Here is an 18,870-nt window from a genome sequence, read left to right on the forward strand (position 1 = left end):
TGGTGTTCAAATGCATATAACATTTTCACCAAGATTTGATGCGTCTGCTCTGCTGCCTGACAGGCTGAGGACAATCAACAAGAGCAGAAACTCAACCTAGTCAATTAATGACTATTGAAGTCCTGAAAACTTAGGTATTTGTCGTGCTCAATTGGGACTGTGTAAATCTAGAATAACCCCACCAGTCAACAGATTACCACATAGTCCTAGATATATGTCACATCAGAGGCTAAATAACTGCCTCATCAAGTAAGTATATATATATATATATATATAGAAGACTGAGAAATCAGATGGTCTCAATATCAGTGATACATGTTCTGAATACAAATAAATGTACGCACCCATCCAGATCCGATGGCTAACTGGAACAATGTGTTTATTGGTTTCCGCCAATATTATTTAGAACTGGCAAAACATAACAGTTTAGATCCAATCATAGTTGCAATAACAAGCAACAACCCTCCAATCATCCCTAATCCTTAAATCTATTTCTTTTCCCTTTCGTGTTGATTCACAATCAACGCTTCTCGCCTTTGGTCAACTAATATCCAACCTGAAGTATAGATGCATCGAGAAACCCTACATGCAACATATCTAGTGTCCCATACACCAGGATATAGTCCATATAAGATCTCCTTTAGATCCATAAGACTAGGTTAGAGTGATCAATTCCTTCCTGGACCCGGTCTTGACACAACCAGACTGCTACTTGAATGTTGGCCACTTTCAGGTTAGACCCACATCAATTTGCCAAATACAACATTTCCTATAACCTTCTCCATCAATCCTGTGGCTAGCATAAGTGCATAGCACTAAAAAAAGACAAACCATGTTAGCACCACAAATGACACTGTGCTCATTGACAAATCACAACCACATATGGCTAGTTGGTCTCTGAGTACCACTACCACAACAAAGTCCTACATAGGAATCTTGTGAAGAGCATCAACACTTCCTCATTCCAATCAAAGGACCCATGGACAAATATCCAAAAAAACAAGAGAAGAATCCTAGGAAATCTCAAATACTGCCTAGAATGAAGAGAGAATAAATCCCAACGCAACGAAGTTCCCAATCGTACGGAGAAAACTCACCACCTTTGCACTGTTTGTATCTGCCCACCCCAATGTGCATGCCCACCCCAATGTACATGCCCCATCCAAGGGATCCAAAATCCCGTGATGATCAGATCCTATCAAAAAAACCTCTTCACTAGTATCTCTTGTCCAAAATCCCGTGATGATCAGGTCCTATCAAAAAAACCTCTTCACTAGTATCTCTTGTCCAAAAACACTGAGATGAGGCCAAGCAAAGAATGTCCTGTGAGAAGACATACAACAAATTTATTGATCCGTCAAGTGAAAGATCATTCAACATGTGCTATAAACCTAGGCTAAAACATGCACCTCTGAGCCAAAGGCATCTTGGAGATTAGGTAATGGTCACTCTGTCATAAAGATGTGGTTGAGACTCAGCCGAGTCACAAGAACCTCCATGCAACTGGGAGGAGCCCCATTAAATACCGAGCGTAAATCTGTAAACTCTATCAGAGAATGCTTCAAAAAATATACCTCCAAGACAACCATGCACTACAATAAAAAAACGTGCCCAATCTCCTCCATGGCCCCTTTGTCACTTTCCACTAGTCAGTACCACTCGGCTATGACACCAATTGTAAGATCCCCTCAAGATCTCCCAAAACACAAGCAACAAAATTAGTACCAAATAGAAGGGGTGTAGGATGTCTCACCTCCCAACCGTAGGTCCATGTCCACCCTCCTTACATGATCTAGGACTTATTCATGTAGATTATAAGGCATCGTTTGAGGTCTGGGACTTTGTAAGTGGGTATGTTATTAGGGAATTATAATGACTACATAATAGATGTCTTACTTAAGGGATAACTACGGTATGTTATTATTCCGAATTGATAAACTAAAGTATACCTCAGTTATAACGTATTATACATGTAACATATGAAGTATACATAGGGAATTGTTATTTAATAGTTGACATAATTATACATAAAACTTGTAATATATATCTATTACAAATTGATAGCAAATATCATCCAGTCCTAAGAGTTAGATTAGAAGATTATTGAGAGAGATTTAAGTTCTTTTCATAGCCCCCTTTAGGAGTCGTGTCAATGGTGCAGCCACCTTGGCATAATTTCAGATAGACTTCCGAAAGAATCGTGTAAAGGATTTTACTTGCCATACACTCCATGGCATTGGCCACTCAAGAACCTGTCTCACTTTGTCTGAGTCATGTGCATGCACATGGACATGCCTAATCCAAGGCTAATCGTGATAGGCAATGGATAAACATCTAGGTCAGGGTCCAAGTGTGCACAAAAGACAGCCAAGTGGACAAAGACCCTGTCGGCCAGATTGGTGAAAGCTTATGGAGCAAATTGGCATCATATTTAATTATACGGATTTGTCTTCTGCCCGACTGCTGGTCGGCCAGCTTTTTGGCCATGCTTTGGGCCTATAAAAGGCTAGGCGATGAGTTATTCTGAGTATCACACTCCCCTATGGAGTGGGGTCCTAGATTAGGTTTTTGTTACCCCTTTTGGGAAGGCCAAGGGCCACATATATTGTACCCTTTCTGGAATATACTGAAAATACAACCATCTCTCTTTGTCTATGCTGATTGTTCTTGCATCAAGTGTTCCTATGCAGTGCTTAGGGCTGAAAGAAGAGTACCCAGAGCTTCCGCATGTCACAGTGGTATCAGAGCTTCCGGCTGATTCTGAGATAGTGTTGCTACCGATGTCCCACCCACCCTTAGTGCATCACACATGGATGAAACCATCACCCGTGTCTTGATCTATCGTTGGTGTGGTGACGAGGCAACATTGTATGAGCATCAAGCTCAGCTATGCTAAGTGTTGTTGGTGTCCTAGAAGAAGTGCATAGGTCCAAGGAGAGTAACTCAAGTATGTGCAAGACCGCCATAAGCTGGTTGGTATCAGGCAAAACCCAAGGGGAGGGTTTCATGAGAGTTGGTAGCCAGCTGGGGCTGGCCAAGAAGATTTCATGGAGTACTCCAAGGGATGAAGTTCATCCAAGGGGTGGAGCCAAGGGTACCATGAGCAATTTGAAGAACAAGGATTCATATTTGTGTTCAAGGACAGGGCAAAAAGGAAAGGGGACAAAGTGGAACAGATGCACAGATCTTTACATCTGATTGGGAGTGGATTTAGAGGCTTAAGGTAAGGTTTTCAGTGAAGAGGTTGCCATGAAGGAAAGGATGACAGGTATGGGAGACCATATGTGGAGACAACGGATGGTGACAGTCATCCAGGGTCAGAAGTTGGAATCCCGTCATGTGCATTCACATGGACATGCCTAATCCAGGGTCAAAAGTTTAGGGACGTCATGTGCATTCACATGGACATGTCTAATCCAAGGCTAAACCTGATAGGCAACAGATACACATCTAGGTTAGGGCTCTAGTAGTGGTCCAACTGTGCACAGAAGACAGCCAAGTGGACAAAGACCCTGTTGGCCAGATTGGTGAAAGCTTATGGAGCAGGTTGGCAACATATATGGATTTGTCTCCTTGCCGATTGCTGGTCGGCCAGCTTTTTGGGCATGCTTTGGCCTATAAAAGGCTAGGCCATGAGTTATCTTAGTATCACACTCCCCTATGGATTGGGGTCCTAGATTAGGGTTTTGTTAGCCCTTTTGGGAAGGCCAAAGGCCATAGATCCTTTTTGTACTCTATGAATATACTGAAAATACAGTCATACCTCTACTTTTTTCACTTCGCGTATGGTCGAGAAAGCTCTCAAGAGGCTATCATGGGAGATTTGTAGATCATACAGGGATACGAGGTAAGCACTTCTCTTATGCCTCTACTCCAAGTTGCGGCTAGTTGATATTGTGCTTATTCTTTCTTTCTTTAGCGGTGCATTTGCCCTATCAACTACATACATAGCACTATGGGGGTGAAGCAGGGCTGCCCACTCTCCCCGACACTCTTTGGCCTGTACATAGACGAGGTCACGGACTTCATAGATAGAGGAGGAGGGAGTGGTGCATCACTCATAGGGGTTTTGGTCACTCTATTACTCTGTGCGGATGACATCATTCTGATATCTCACTTACAGGAGGGATTGCAGCGCCACATGGACGCCTTAGATGATTTTTGTACAAAGAGAGGCCTTTGAGTGAACCTTGGGAAAGCCAAGGCTATGATCTTTCACACTACCAGATGGGTTATGAAAGATACAATGATCACATATAGAGGCAGCTAGGTGGAGGTGTTAGAATCATATGTATACTTGGGTATTGGCTTCACTGGTAATGGGAGCCGTTTCTCCATGAGACAGGCATCACAGGATAGGCTCACCTGAGGCTATGCTGCCCTTGCATTGATGGAGTGACAGTGTCATCAGGCTCGCTTCCAGGAGCCTTGCACCAAAGGATGGCTATTTGACACCTTAGTCACCCTAGCTATGATGTATGTAGCACCGGTATGGGCCCCTAACCTCTCGACATATGATTGGCGTCAGATGGAGAGACTGCAGATCCTCATGATCTCTAGGACGATTCCTAGCAAACCATCAGTACCACATGAGATCGTCAGAGCAAAGCTTGCAGTGCCCCCCCTGATGGTAGAGGCTCTATTTCAGACCATAGCCTACATCAGATGCATCGAAGGCATTTGTCTAGAGAGACTACCCCGCTTGGCCTTGGAGTCCTTACAAAGTATAATCACTGAGGGCCATCACCCATCATGGTATGCTGCAGTAGATGAGTGGTTCTGAGCACATGGGCTCGACATGGATAGATTACCACCCTTCCAGTATGATGATGACTCCCCATACTTTACACTCTCCCGAGAGGAGAGGAATGTAGTTCTGAGATAGGATTTGATCCAGATGCACACCAGGGAGACTTGGTCGGGTCCCCTTCCCACCAAGATGCAGTACTACAGAGATCATTTCCTTAGATTCACAGAGGATGGATTTGTCAGACGCCCGGATGTACACATGTCTCATGCTATGAGGGTGACTATTGGTCAGATCATAGTTTCCTCTCACTCTCTGGATATTGAGGCAGAGAGAGCAGCACGTACCCCTAGAGAGGACAGAGTATGCAGATTATGCCACCGAGAGGTAGAGACAGAGGAGCATTACATATGCAAATGCCTTGTATATTATGAGATCAGAGGGAGATGCCATTGCTTGTTCATAGAGGGTTTTGGCCCACTTAGCTAGGTGATGGAGTATCTTGATCAGAGATGCTTAGGCCTTTTCCTCCCTGAGCTACACCAACATAGGGAGAGGCCTCTACAGGTGCAAAGCCAAAGATCCGAGCCACAGATCACCAGCTTCTTCAGGCCTATGAGCAAGCCACATCCCCCTCCCCTTGTATCATCTACCTCCCGCTGAGGGCTCACACTACAGAGAGCCTCGGAGATTAGAGCTGCCAGGAGACCGCGACTACCCGGTAGCAGACCACCACTACTCCATCAAGCCCAGTCTACCCAGATCTAGGCACGATACCGTAGAGCTATGGAGGAGAGTCCAGAGGCTACACTAGGGCACAACAAATGTGAGTGTCCTCCTCGCCCCATGCCCCATGTATGATTTACTACACCCCACCATCTTCACTGGGTGGAATTAGTAGTATAGCACCTATCATGATTGTACATCTATAGCATGCTAGACAGTGCCTGCAATATATCTTTTCTTCCTTTTCTTTTTCTTTCTTTTCTCTCTCTATTCTTTGTCTATGTTGATTGTTCTTGCATCAGGTGTTCCTATGCAGTGCTTAGGGCTAAGAGAAGATTACTTAGAGCTTTTGCATGTCACAGTTTGGGTCTACACATACACCATCTTGAGTGATGATATGACCTAAATAAAGGAGCTCCGTTTCAAAAAAGTCGCACTTGTATTCCTTTGCGTAGAGCTTCTCCAGTCTCAATATCTGCAAGATAGTCCTGAGATGCAACGCATGCTCATGCAATGACTTACAATAAATAAATATGTCATCCCAAGAATATCACAATAAGCTTTTCAGATATGGATAAAGTAAATCATTCATCATCTGCTCTGCTGGAAAGTAGCTGCAACATTGGTTAAGCCGAATTGCAAGACCAAAAACTCACAGTGACCGTATGGAGTACGAAAACTAGTCTTCAGTACATCCTCAGGTTGAATCGTGATCTGATGATACCTCGACCTCAAATCGATTTTCATGAAGTACTTGAAACTTCGCTCCCCAAAGTTGATCCATGAGATCATCCATGAGTGGTAATGGATATCCATTCTTAATTGTGAGTTTGTTAAGCCCCTTGTAATCTACACATAAGTGCATTGTGGTCTCCTTTTTCCTAGACAAGGGCACCGGTGCCCCCCATGGAGACTTGGCCACACAATCCCCCGCTTGAGATATTCTTGTAGTTGCCTTTGAACCTCATACTCCTTGGTTTGACTAAACCGATAGGGTTGTTTTGTATAAGGCCTTACACAAAACAACCCTATCGGTTTGACTAAACCGATAGGGTTGTTTTGTATAAGGCCGACTACTAGGCAATAACTTGATAGCGTGATCGATGTTTCTCTCAGTGGTAAACCCTCAGGCAAATTGATTGGGAATACGTCTGCAAACTCACGTTTAATATCCTTTAATGCACGAGGTTCATCTGACTCTATGATGGTATCATCCATGTAACAAAACATGTCACATTCACAAGAGCCCATCCGCGGAAATCGGGAATCACGTAAAGATACACATCATACTCAGAAGATGTTAACTATTGATTCATATCAATAGCTGATACAATGTAATATCCTTTCTCCGATGAGGTACACAATGGGGATTCTTGATTACAATGGGGTGATCATTATGTAAAAATTAATAATATGGTTTTCAATTTGCAAAGTAGGGTTTTATCCTTGAACCATATTCCCAAAATTACATCAACCCAATCCAGAGTCATGAGGTGGAAGTCAAGGTTCTTGTGATACTCACCCATGCGTAACTCTAGGTTCGGAACTGTCTTGTCCCAAATCTCTTGCGCCATGCCAGGTGTGAAGTTCACTTGGTACATGTGGTTACTTGCCATCGTTGGCAACCATTGTTTCTGCACCAAGTCACAAAGTTTTGATTGTTGTCATTATCAAAAAGTGCAGATTACCTTCCGGCCCTTGATCAAACCTAATCCTAAGGAGATCATGCTGCTGAAGGCCAAAGTACCCAAAGAGCATCCCAGCTCCAGGTGGTGAATTTCAATAGTAGAGATACGAGGATTACATGAAATTTCGTGAACAGAGACCGACTTTCCCTTATTCTTCTTGTTCGCACAAGCCTTTGGCTATATACCTTGGTTGCGCCATATAAGTACGGAAGTCGTTCAAATAATGCTCGAACGGTTTTCCCAACATGCTTAAGTCTTGTAGTTTCCAATTGGCCACTATTGGGTCTGTTGTGGAAAACTTCTTACGAAAAGCATCCATAAATCCTTGCCATGTCGTGGGGATATAAGCCTTGTTCTTTAAGAACATCTGGGCTTGAGAAATCCTTCGATCATGGGCGCACCAATTGCATCAAAGTAAGTCGTCCTTTGGTCAACCATAGGTTCCTCACACTCTTTTTTCTCTCCGGAAAAAGGCTGTAACATAGTTTCAAGGGCAGTGAGACGACTCGTCATGGTGGTCATAATAGCTTGCAAAGTGTTGAGACTTTGCTCCATCCATACTTGGTGCCCGACCGTAAAGGGAATCTGCGTGGGATCGTTACCTTGAGCATTAATTTGTGGGCTTCCGCCGGTGGTAGTGGCTGGTTGGTCCTCCGTGGTAAGGAAATGAAAGGGTGAAGAGAGGATATAAGGGTGGATGAAAGGGCTGAGGTGAGGTATCCAGCTTCTAGAGACCCAAGGCATGGATATGGCACATGCCGAGCACGCACAAGTTGCAGGTATGAGCCACTAAAAAAGGTGAGGTTGAATTCATAGGGCAAGGGAGTTAAAAAGCTTGCTTGCTTTAGTTTTGTGCTTTCCCCAAAAAAGCCCCCCACTCTTAGCACAAGAAAAAGCTAGCCATGCTTTTTTATAAAAACTCCACACCTTCCAGTTTAGTCTCGATGCCAATTTCAACCCCTTTTTTTTCAACTCGACCTATCCCCAAGTTAGACTTGTGCTCCTTTTTTTTCTTAGTCCGCCAACTGCCCGATCTGCCCACTGCCCTGTTACTGGCCTGTTTCTCTGCCCGTGTGCTGCTTGCTCCCCAGCTTGCGCAACCCACAGCGCTTTCTTGCGCTTGCGCATCTGTGCGCCAACTTCCCTTTCCCACGCTGCCATGTATTGTATGCACTGCCTATTTAACTGTAGGCACAGCCGATTTCCCTTTTCCCATGCTGCCATGTATGGTATGCGCTTGTATCTCTGTGTGCCAATTTTCCCACACTTCTGTCTATGGTATGTGCTTTCAAAATCTTACCTCTGTTATGTCCAAAATTAGGGTTTATCCACCCCCGCCCAAAGGAACAAGGTTTCGGCCGAAACGTTTCAGGCTCAAAACATGTTTCAGTCAAAACATTGCTAAACCTAATTAAACACATTTCAGTGCCACTATGCCACTAATTAGCATTAGTCTAACCTCATCAGTATTGCTAGTTGATGAGCTCTTTGATTACCTTGAGGAAGGTAAGGATTTTTCTATGCTAGATCTAAGGAGGAGAAAATTTATTGGTTGTCATTTTTATCTTCCATCCTGTACTTAAACAACATAAAAGTCTCAATGGATTTCTGTCCGTTCTTTCTGTGAATGATATGGCTATTTGACAGTTTGGATTTGCACTCGTAAGAATTTGTGCATGCTTTTGTGCTTCTAAAAATACTCGCTTTTTAAATTGTGCAGGTTTATTATGTTGTCGATAAGCCATCTTCCAATTGGAGGGGCGGGGCTGGTTACATCACAAAGGACATGGTGGTGAAGGGAATGCCTGTGCCGTCAGATGAAACACTTATTCTTGTAAGTTTTTCGTTCTATTGGTCTCATGATTTTTGTGGACTTTTGCAGCTAAGGGGAGAGCATCATGGGACTCTGGAAAAGGGAACCACCTGTGAAGCTCTCGCTGGACCCCTCCCTGCTGCCAGAGCCGCCGCCCCCTTCTCCCTTTCATTCCCTCGCCACCATCACCAGCGCTTCTCCCGTCTTTTCCTGCTTCCCTTCTCCTTCACCCGCCTTTGCCTGTCTCAGGCCCTCATCTGCTTCGCCTCCCTCCTCAGCCTCAGCCGCCGCTTCAGCTCTGCCTCCGCCTCCCTTTCACTGCCTGTTCCCCTTTCTCCGTCCTGTGCTTCCTCCAGTCCATGCGCCTCTCTGTCCCCTCCTTTGTGCCTCTTCAGCCTCCTTTTCCTGTTTGGGGGTTTTTGCTCTCCCCTCCTCTTGCCTTGCCTGCATGCTGTCTTCTCGCCATCCCTCCCGCTTCAGTCCCCCCCACCCCCACCCCCCGGGGTCTTTTTCCTGAGCTTTGGTGTTTCGCTTCTGGGTAGTTCTTCATTGGCAACTGGGCACCTCTGGTCTTCACCTTCTAGGACTCCATGGCATTCACCCGTCATCCCCGACTGATGCCGCCATCCCTTGCCTTTTTTCAGAGGTAGGCCTTAAGTTATTAGTTTTGATAGTTGCCTCCCTGATGGCCTCTTCTCTGGTTTGCAAGATCGTAGGGAGAAATCCCGCGGGCAGGGATATCCAGGCAGCCCATGTTGGCAAGCTTGGAAAAATCACTGGCATTCATTTTCTTGGGTTTGGCTACTCTCAGGTAGAGTTTGATTCATGCGCAGGCAGCTGATCGTGTGATGCAACAGTGTCCCGTTGTGGGATAGGCAGCGCTTAGGCATTCTTCGCGAGATGGCACCATGGCTTCGACCCTACATCCGACTCCCTGGCAGGTGTATCTGGCTTCCCCGTGACGGTCTACGTCCCCAGCCATGGAAAGGAGTATCACCCTCTGATTCGATCGATTAGTTGGTCGATCGGGCAAGTTTTGAAGCAACGGGAGACAGCTGCTTCAGTGGTGGCCAGAACAATGGGCTCCCATCCATTAGAGTTTGCATTGCTTCTCTGGAGGATTTCGCACGGGTCATAGTGCTCACAGCTCCACATTCTCCAGGGTGATGTGATTCTTCAGCAAACAACACCCCCCCCCCCCCCCCCCCCCTCGCCCGAGGCCTCAGCAAGAGCGGTCGGCAAGAACCAGAGGTGCAGGACTTGAGCCTCAGGTAGAGTTTGATCAGCTGATCGTGTGATGCAGCAGTGTCCCGTCATGATACGCAGCACTCAGGTGTTCTTCGTGAGAAGGCACCATGGCTTCGACCTTGCATCCGACTCCTTGGCAGGTGTATCCGACTTCCCTATGACGGCCTGCTTCCCTGGCCTCGGAAAGGAGTATCACCCTCTGATTTGATCCATTGGTCGATTGATAGGGCTGGTTTTGGAGCCACGGCAGACGGCCGCTTCAGTGTTGGCCAAGACAACGGGCATCCTGTCCATTAGAGTTTGCACTACTTCTCCGGAGGATCTTGCACAGGTCATAGCGCTCCCTAGCCTCCAGGGTGGTGCGACACACCCCCCTCCCCCCCCTTTGGGAATCCTCACCCGAGGCCTCAGCAAGAGCGCTAGGCGAGAGCCAAAGGTGCAGGACCTGAGTCCACGGTGGAGGTTCCTAACTAGCCGAGCAGTCCCGCCTCCCTCCCAGGCTTAGTGTGAGGTGGGCACTAGCTGTTGGCAGATAGTCTGTCGCCCTAGGCGGCAGCGACACCTGCCTCCCCAAGAGCGCCACTAGCCAGAATGCAGGCAGGTGGCCCCCTTGAGGCAATGGTGCATACTGCCAACCATTATGAGCATTTAGTTCGTGATGAGATGGACGATGTGGCGACCCCCGCATATTTTAGGACTCTTGCAGATTTTGGCTTGTCCTCCGAGTTTCTGGAGCTAGTGCCACCCCCTCGCCCTCTGAGAGCCCCCGGTTCATTCGTGCTGCCCGCGCACCCCCTCCCCCCCCCCCCCGCGGGCGGGCGGCCGCGTCTGATCCCCTCCGGAGCCAACAGCCCAGCCCAGCCAGGCGACAGATTTATCAGTTTTCAGATCCTATTGAGATGACCATTGCAGCCTCCCTGATGATGGCCCTTTCCCTCGAGACTCCAAGCCCCCCCCCCCCCCCCCCCCCCATCATGGGGGTGCCTGTGGACTATGGTCTTCTCGGATGCCTGCTGTTGAGGCGCGAGAGTTAGCAGAGATTGCGGCGCCTCTCCGCGTTTGTGTGGTCTTCCATCACACTCGGGGTAGTGGAGCGGTGGTTCTCTCTTTCCCTCTCAACATTGCTCCGGATGTGGAATGGGACTGTGAGTTGGGAGATAGCCGTCTTGTCAACATTGTCACTCATTTTGGGGCCCTGGCCCGCATGCTAGTAGGATCCTGCATCCGATATTAGGATGGAGATATTGACGCCCTGAGCTTGGAGATGATTCTGTGTGTTTCTCCACGTGGCTGTCACTGTTCCTTTGACGCCCTTCTTTCATTTCCTTTATTGTGAGACAGATGGAGCACAGGGCAAGGCTAGAGTGGAGTGTAGGTTTATGGAGGGCAGTTTTGGAGGACACATGGAGACCAGAGTGTCAGCAGGGCGTTCGCATCCCTGATTACTTGGTCCAGGACCCAGAAATCGTCAAAAGAGTTGAGGAGACTTGGGAGTTCCTTGCTTTTAGGTCGGCAGAGGCAGGCACAATGCCCGACTATGGACTACAGGAGATCAGCACACTTTTACAGGGTGCAACGCAAGAAAGGCTCACCATGTTAAGAGAGCAGAAGAGGACTCTCCACAGGGGCTTAGCCTCCCTCCAGCGTCATCAGGAGAAGACCCCATACAGCCCGTGGGTGGAGTCCGAGTTGGAGGCCACCCACTCAGAGATCCGTGCGATTGAGGAGAGGAGGGTAGAATATCGATACCATGCGAGGGCCTCCTTTTAGACACAGTCAGGGGACAGGGCCACTGGTGATTTCTTTGAGACTGCAGGCCCTCACCATCGCAGAGTCAGGATTCAGAGATTGAGGAGCCGAGATGGTAACATTGAGGCAGACCCCCCCTTCCCCCAAAACTCCCAAAAGGTTCGGCCATAATGACATGCTTTTTTAGAGATCTGCTATCAGCGAATGCCCTCACTCCACAGGTGGAGGCGGCGAGGGAGAGAGTTTGGCAGCATATGCGGGAGGTGGTATCCCCTACCCTCCAAGCCCTCTTGCGCTCTCCTTCTTTCTCATCGAGCTGCAAGACTCACTTTGCGCCCTTCCACAGGCGAGGATGACTTATAGGTGTCTCTCTTTTTGCCCCATTGGGATATCATGGAAGGCGGTTTTAGGGCCACCTTCAATGAGATCATGGCCATAGGACACATGTCCGAGAGTCCCTATGAGGGGCTGATTCACTTGATTCCAAAGCAGGGTGGGGACCGTTTGGAGTTTCATTAGTGGCGCCCCATCAACCTTTCTAGGCAATGTTTACAAAATCCTCACCAAAGCCATCAGCCGACGCCTGCAATCTGAGGTGTCTCCCCCCTTTATTCGGCAGCTCATAGCTAGGTCCTAATCCAAGGAGCCAAAGGAGATAGTTTTCTCTCCGCACAAGAGACAAGACTCTAGGGTCTACATCTCCCCATCAAATCCCAGGAGCTTCTAAACTCGGAGTTTGCAGATGACAGATCTGCCTACCTCTTAGGAGAGGAACCTTCAGAGATTTGCCCTCACCATCGAGATTTTCTGCTTAGCCTTCGGAGCTCAGATCAATTGGCACAAGTCGTGTGGTTTTTGGGTGGGATCTTCACCCACCTCGGCTTGGCATCCAGCTGAGTCCTTCCAGTGGATACCCAGGGCCACAACATCCTTTGGCGGTTCTTGGATCAGACAGAGGTCTAGCTCTCATTTTCTCGGTCGGATTCCATGGGCGTCCGACCCTCTCCCCTGCAGACGACTTTAGTTGTGGCTCACTTTAGCAGGTCGGATCATCGGCTTCCATGAGCACCGCTGACACATCGATCCCCCTCCGTCGCAGCCTGCATGTAGCCTGAGATAGGTCCTAGAGACTCTGGCTATGGAGCCGACCCTTGACGCAGAGTGAGTGGGACCCCGGTGAGTGCGAGTGGACAGACCCTATTAGCCCTGAGAGGCCCACCACCCCCTTTTTTCACTCCTCAGCGAGGTTAGGCTGATGGATGTAGATTCATGAGATTGACGGTACTCCTTTTCAGCAGATCATTGGTCCTTAGAGGACATCTCGCCTAGCTTCCTCACAAACTATTGGAAGCGACTATTGGACAGCTTCTGTCCTCGAAAGGTCACTATGTTCCTTTGGCAGGTGGCTCATAGGAGTTCCGTAGTTCGTACGTGGCTGGCCATTGGTGATCCTCCAACACAATGCATGAGATGCAGCAACCCACAGGAGTTGCAGCGACATTGCCCTTGGGACTGCCCCAAAGCAAAGCAGGTATGGCAGAGGATTTTTCAACTATTCATCACCTCTGGGGTTGCCTCCGGTCGCATGGGTGACACAGTCAGGACCCGCCCTGCACTACTGATGGCCAGGCCTTGAGGCTCACACATTGCAGGATAGAGCCTATCCCCACCCCTGACACTCCGGTAGAGGCGTGGTCCCTTGGTACTTGTCAGAGATGGGAGATCATCAACAGCATAGGGGAATGGCACATTTGGCAGGCATGATGCAGCGAGACCAGTGAACATCATCCCCCCCCCTCCCCGCCCAAAAAAAAAAAAAAAAAACAGAGTCCATCCGCTATATGGACATATATCATACATACCCTCTACGGGTAAAGTTAGGACCACATGCGGAAACATCGAGAGGCCTTCCTGCGCATACGGCAGCAGGGTCCCTTCCTCTCGGTTAGTGCCTGCGTCCGTCCATCCCTCTTGTATGAGGTAGTTCCTCCGAGAACGGCCAGTCATGGAGGGGACTATCCTTCCCTGAGCTTTGTTCTCTTTTAGCGGAGCTTTGCTTGTATTTCATCCTATTGGCTGGTTTTTCATATAACTAATAGAAGGATCTGTTTCCCGGGAAAGAAAGGAAAAGAAAAAGGGGAGAGCATACTCAATGGTTTTACTAGGGCTGGAAGGGGTCCTTTAATCTTTTATATATGGCTGCGAGGTGTACTAGGGAGAAAGAAAGGAGGGCCTTTGTTGAACTTGAAAGCATTATCATGTTAGGGGACCAAGACTAGGGCTGATGGCACAGTATGTCTACTAAGTAATGCCTCAGCTGCTGGCTTCATGCAAAACGATGCACGCTGTCAATTGATCGCCTAACTGTCAAGGAATTTGTTGATATTTACTACTTTTGAAGTTTTTTTTTTTTCCAAATAAAGCTTGACCTTCAGCTCTCAAGTCGTTTTAGTGACCAAGATCGCATAAGCTTTACTGCCTGATTGTGTGCCATGTTTTCTGTTCATAAATAGTTTTTTTCCTAACAATTAGCTGCAATCAATTTCTCAAGTAGCCAAGTTTATAACATAATGATTTCTGTAACTAAGGACAATCCAAGAGAGCTTTACACATACATACTTGCATACATGCATATGCATCCATGCACACATGCATCCACGCACACATGCATGCAAAAGCATGAGCTTCTATAATGTCCATCACTCTAGTCTGCATCCAGCTAACCCCTTGACATGCCTTTCTCGTTTGTTAGGTTTGTGGGCCACCAGGCATGATGAAGCACATATCCGGTGACAAGGCACCTGACAAGTCACAAGGAGAGGTACTCAAACTCTTCTAAAAATTTTAATACTAGAAAAAGTGTTGCTTTATCAATTAACTTTTTTTTTTCCCCTTCCTATAAGATGTAATGACTGTCTGCTCTGGTGTTGCTATGAAGGCATGGCTTACACAATGCTGCTTTCCTTATGTGTGTAATTCTTTGGCATGCCATATGCTTTGCTTATAGATTCATTTGGTTTGGAAAAGGACTTAGAACTGCTTTTGTCAAAGCCAATATTCTACATGCTTGAAATTGAGGACACATAATTGTTTTTTAGAAATGCCATTAAGCACAAGTAAACTGAACACAGGAAGAAAATTTATTGAGAGTTGGAGTTCTTTGCATCTATAAATTTAAAAGAGCAGGCCTCAAGATCCTTTTGGACATAGCTTTCTAAATGGGGGGGGGGGGACATTTTTGGGCTGCAATGTACATGGTCCCATTGGGTTTTGGGTAAAAAGATTGGTCCAGTAGAGGAGAGTAATAGCCTTTTTGGATTTGCAAGATTTACATTCCTGTGGGAGGTATGGTCTACGAGGAACACTCTGGTCTTTGTTAATGATGGCTTTGCAAAGTGTAGATCCTAAGAGAGTTATTTGATTAGTGAAAGCTAACATTGCTAGTCTGGTGAGTATAAACAGACCGGAGTCAGATGCAATGAAACTACTCACTAAGAGGATTTTGGATTGAGTAGTTTCTGTGGGTAGTTCTTCTCTTGATTGTTTGAGAAGACAATCCCACAGTTTATATGTACTCTTTTCTTATTATTAATAAAAATACATCTTCACTATTTTTTTTTTAAAAAAAAGAGCAGGCCTCAAAAATTTCCGTGAGTAGAACATAATGCAAGATAAAAAAATGAAAAGTTTTTGGTGACATTCATTTAGATCTCAAGAGAGCAACGTTGTAAGTTTTTGGTGACATTCATTTAGATCTCAAGAGAGCAACGTTATGGGCAGAGATTTGTGACTACCCTTGGCTGCACAATGATTTCTTGTGTGTGGATTTTAATGATGCTCCTCATCAAGGGGATAACTCGTTTGGACATTTGCATATGCTAGCCTCTGAGAGGTTCCGTTGGAATGCTATGATAAATACTTTACAGGTTGTTGATTTGTGGACTCAAATGTGCCATGGGGTGTCTGGCTTCCCTTTCCACCACAGGGCTTTTTCTCAATACCGAGCTTGCATGGATAGATGGTATTTATTACATGCGGATCAGTATGATGATTTTATATGCAAAATTTCGGTGGATCACTCACAAGTGTTATTTGATCATGTATCACTGTGGATGGGGCCATACTTCGGACTGCAATTAGATGATCATCCTTTATAACGCCGTTGTCCGCTTCTCATCAATAACTGTTACCTCTCGCATGACATTTTCCATAATTTGGTCAAAGAGGTCATTACACCGCTTAAGTTGCAAATGCTGGAAAGTATGGATGTGGCTTGGTATCGTTTTGTTCAAAGGATCCAACTGATCATTAGACACTATGGTCACTGGTATATGCATGAACAAAAACAGAGAGTCCATACTTGTCAAGCTCTGGTGGAGCTTGCTTACATGAGGAATCTTTCGGTGTCTGAAGAGGAGGATTTATACAATGCAAAACATGTTCAGCGTAAGCTTGAAAAATGGCAAGTCAATGCTAGGCAATGGCCATTCAAGGATAAGGGATGCTCTTCAAAGGATTTCTTCAAAAGCTTACATTCTGAATGCCAAAAAGACACCATTAAACGCATCAAGACCTTGACGCAAACTTTAACATGTTGCAAACAACAATTGACTGATGAGTGTGTCCCACTATGCACATGTCTTTGCTACTACAGGTCCTACTAATGCGCAAGTTCAGGCCGTTAGGGATCAGTTGCTCTCTCATGTTTCATGCATAGTATCCTAGGAAGAGGCGCTCTCTATGGAACAATGCTTCACGGAGGAAGAATTGCAAGAGGCAATAAAACAATTAGGAACTTGGAAATCTCCAAGTTGGGATGGTTTAATTGTGGAATTCTTCTTGCATTTCTGGGATGATCTCAAACATGCGTTGCTTCTCATGATAAATGATGCTTTGTGTACTTGGAAAATGCCCAAATCATGGAAAGAAGGGCTTGTAAATCTTCTCCCAAAATAAAAGCATGTGCGATGATTGGCAGCCAATAACTCTAATGCCGGTAGTATACAAATTGGTCGCCAAAATGTTGGTCAACAGGGTAAACGGGGTACTTCATATATGGAGGCTTACATGAGGCGCAATATGGTTGTCTTGTGCAGACATATAATGGATAACATTGCAAATGCCTACATTGGGGTTGAATATGCAAAACAAGATGTGCTTATTTTGTAAGTGGACATACAGAAGGCCTTTGACATAGTGCAATGGGATTTTATTGCGGTGACCATGTGCAAGATGGGCTTTGGAATTAAGATGTCCAATCTTGTGTATTGGTTGTATCAAGGCAGTGAGGCATCATGTATTCTTGATAGTGAACTCTCTGACTCGTGGTCTTTGGGTAAGTCCGTGCGTCAAGGATGCCCTTTGAGTGCCTTATTATATGCCATAGCAACTCATCCTCAGCTTCTATATGCAGATCATCTGTCACCAACCTAGATATTTCCAGGTGTGGAAGGGGTCTAGTGGACTCCAAGAGGTCTAAATATTTGGAAAGTACAAGCTTTGGGAATGGGGAATTATCCTTGAATACAAAGGATCACACTCCTAAAATTTAGGAGGTTACTATTTTTGGCTCGACTCTGATGGAAATTTTGTTCATGTCATTACGTTGCAAATTGAGCAAATACCAAGAGTTGCCAAAGTACCTATGACAAATGGGCTACCAGTTGGGATATTTTTAGAGATAAAGTTTATGGAAGGATCCATCTCTTAGATTGGGACATGTAGCAAGAAAGTGGACCAAAGTGAGACAAGTGGCCTCTTACTTGTCACTTCAGCTATTGTGTGCCTCTCTACTTGTCATTGTAGCCTTCTCTTGCCATTTTAGCTCATGGGAGGCCTAAATCTATAAATTGGAGTCCTCTATCTTCATTAAAGGAGGCTCTCTTGCTGCACACGAGCCTCTACCACCGTTACAGGCTGCCCTTATGATGGCTACTCTCTCTCTCTCTCTTCTCGTGCTAGCTCAGTTTTACCACCTTGAGCACCATGTCACAGCGGCTCGTGAGGGATGTATTAGGGTAATATGAGAGCTCTCTGCTCATGTACCTAGATCAGATTTTAAAGTTCTAGATTTTTGTTATCTTTCTTTATTACTATTTTGTACCCAGGATTATGTTCCTCATGGATATGATGTAACCTTTTGGTCTCATAGGTCATTTTGGCCTTTTGAAGACGTTAATACAACTTTCTTTCTTTCTTCTTTCTCTCTCTCTGTCTCTTGAGCCTCATGGATATGATGTAACCTTTTGGTCTCATAGGTCATTTTGGCCTTTTGAAGACGTTAATACAACTTTCTTTCTTTCTTCTTTCTCTCTCTATCAGAGATGCCTGGGATTGTTTCTACTTGAGCTCAAGAGACATAGAGAGACCCTCTTGGCAGATAGGAGGCCGAGCCATGATGCACCGAGACAGAGGACCCCGACAGGTTTCTTCGGCACCAGCACCAGCACTATTCCATTAGGCCATTAGGGCACCGACCACGCTCCCAGGGAGTCACCACTGATAGAGCAGTTATCTTATGTCGTGCTCGTCGGCCATGCTTACCAGGATCCTGACCACGGCATCCTCACCATCGCCAAACCAGAGCCATTATTGCTCGGCATCGGAGGCGCCTACCTCACTTCTACGACCTCTCCATTCTAGACAGCCCCATGGCGGAGATACTTGATCTAAGGAGAGGGCAACTATTCAACTGATCAGCATACATGGATCTACCTGATATACATTTTTCAGTATTTTCCAGTATTTTCTACTCAATATCATCTCGGAGTCTTACAGTTCTGTTCTTATAACTGGAGGACAATCAGTTTATTATACTTTTTAGTCTCATTTAGTTGTTCTCTTGATGAGACACCAACTTCAGATGTACTCTTAGTTTTGGTCTCATAGTCCACTATGGT

The 18,870-nt window shown here is 46.1% G+C and overlaps 1 protein-coding gene across 1 annotated transcript in view; it reads left to right on the top strand.

Annotated features, from left to right (window-relative positions):
• LOC147639265 (FAD/NAD(P)-binding oxidoreductase) overlaps nucleotides 1-18,870 on the top strand; it is a 79,564-nt gene that overhangs the window by 41,622 nt on the left and 19,072 nt on the right. Inside the window, exons 11-12 of the mRNA XM_086789090.1 lie at nucleotides 8,882-8,995; nucleotides 14,724-14,792. Coding sequence (XP_086645216.1) covers nucleotides 8,882-8,995; nucleotides 14,724-14,792 — 183 coding nt within the window. The remainder of the gene's footprint in view (nucleotides 1-8,881; nucleotides 8,996-14,723; nucleotides 14,793-18,870) is intronic.

This window comes from Cibotium barometz, chromosome 4, assembly GCF_041138505.1.
Source record: "Cibotium barometz isolate CiBa-2024 chromosome 4, ASM4113850v1, whole genome shotgun sequence".
Lineage (NCBI taxonomy): Eukaryota > Viridiplantae > Streptophyta > Polypodiopsida > Cyatheales > Cibotiaceae > Cibotium > Cibotium barometz.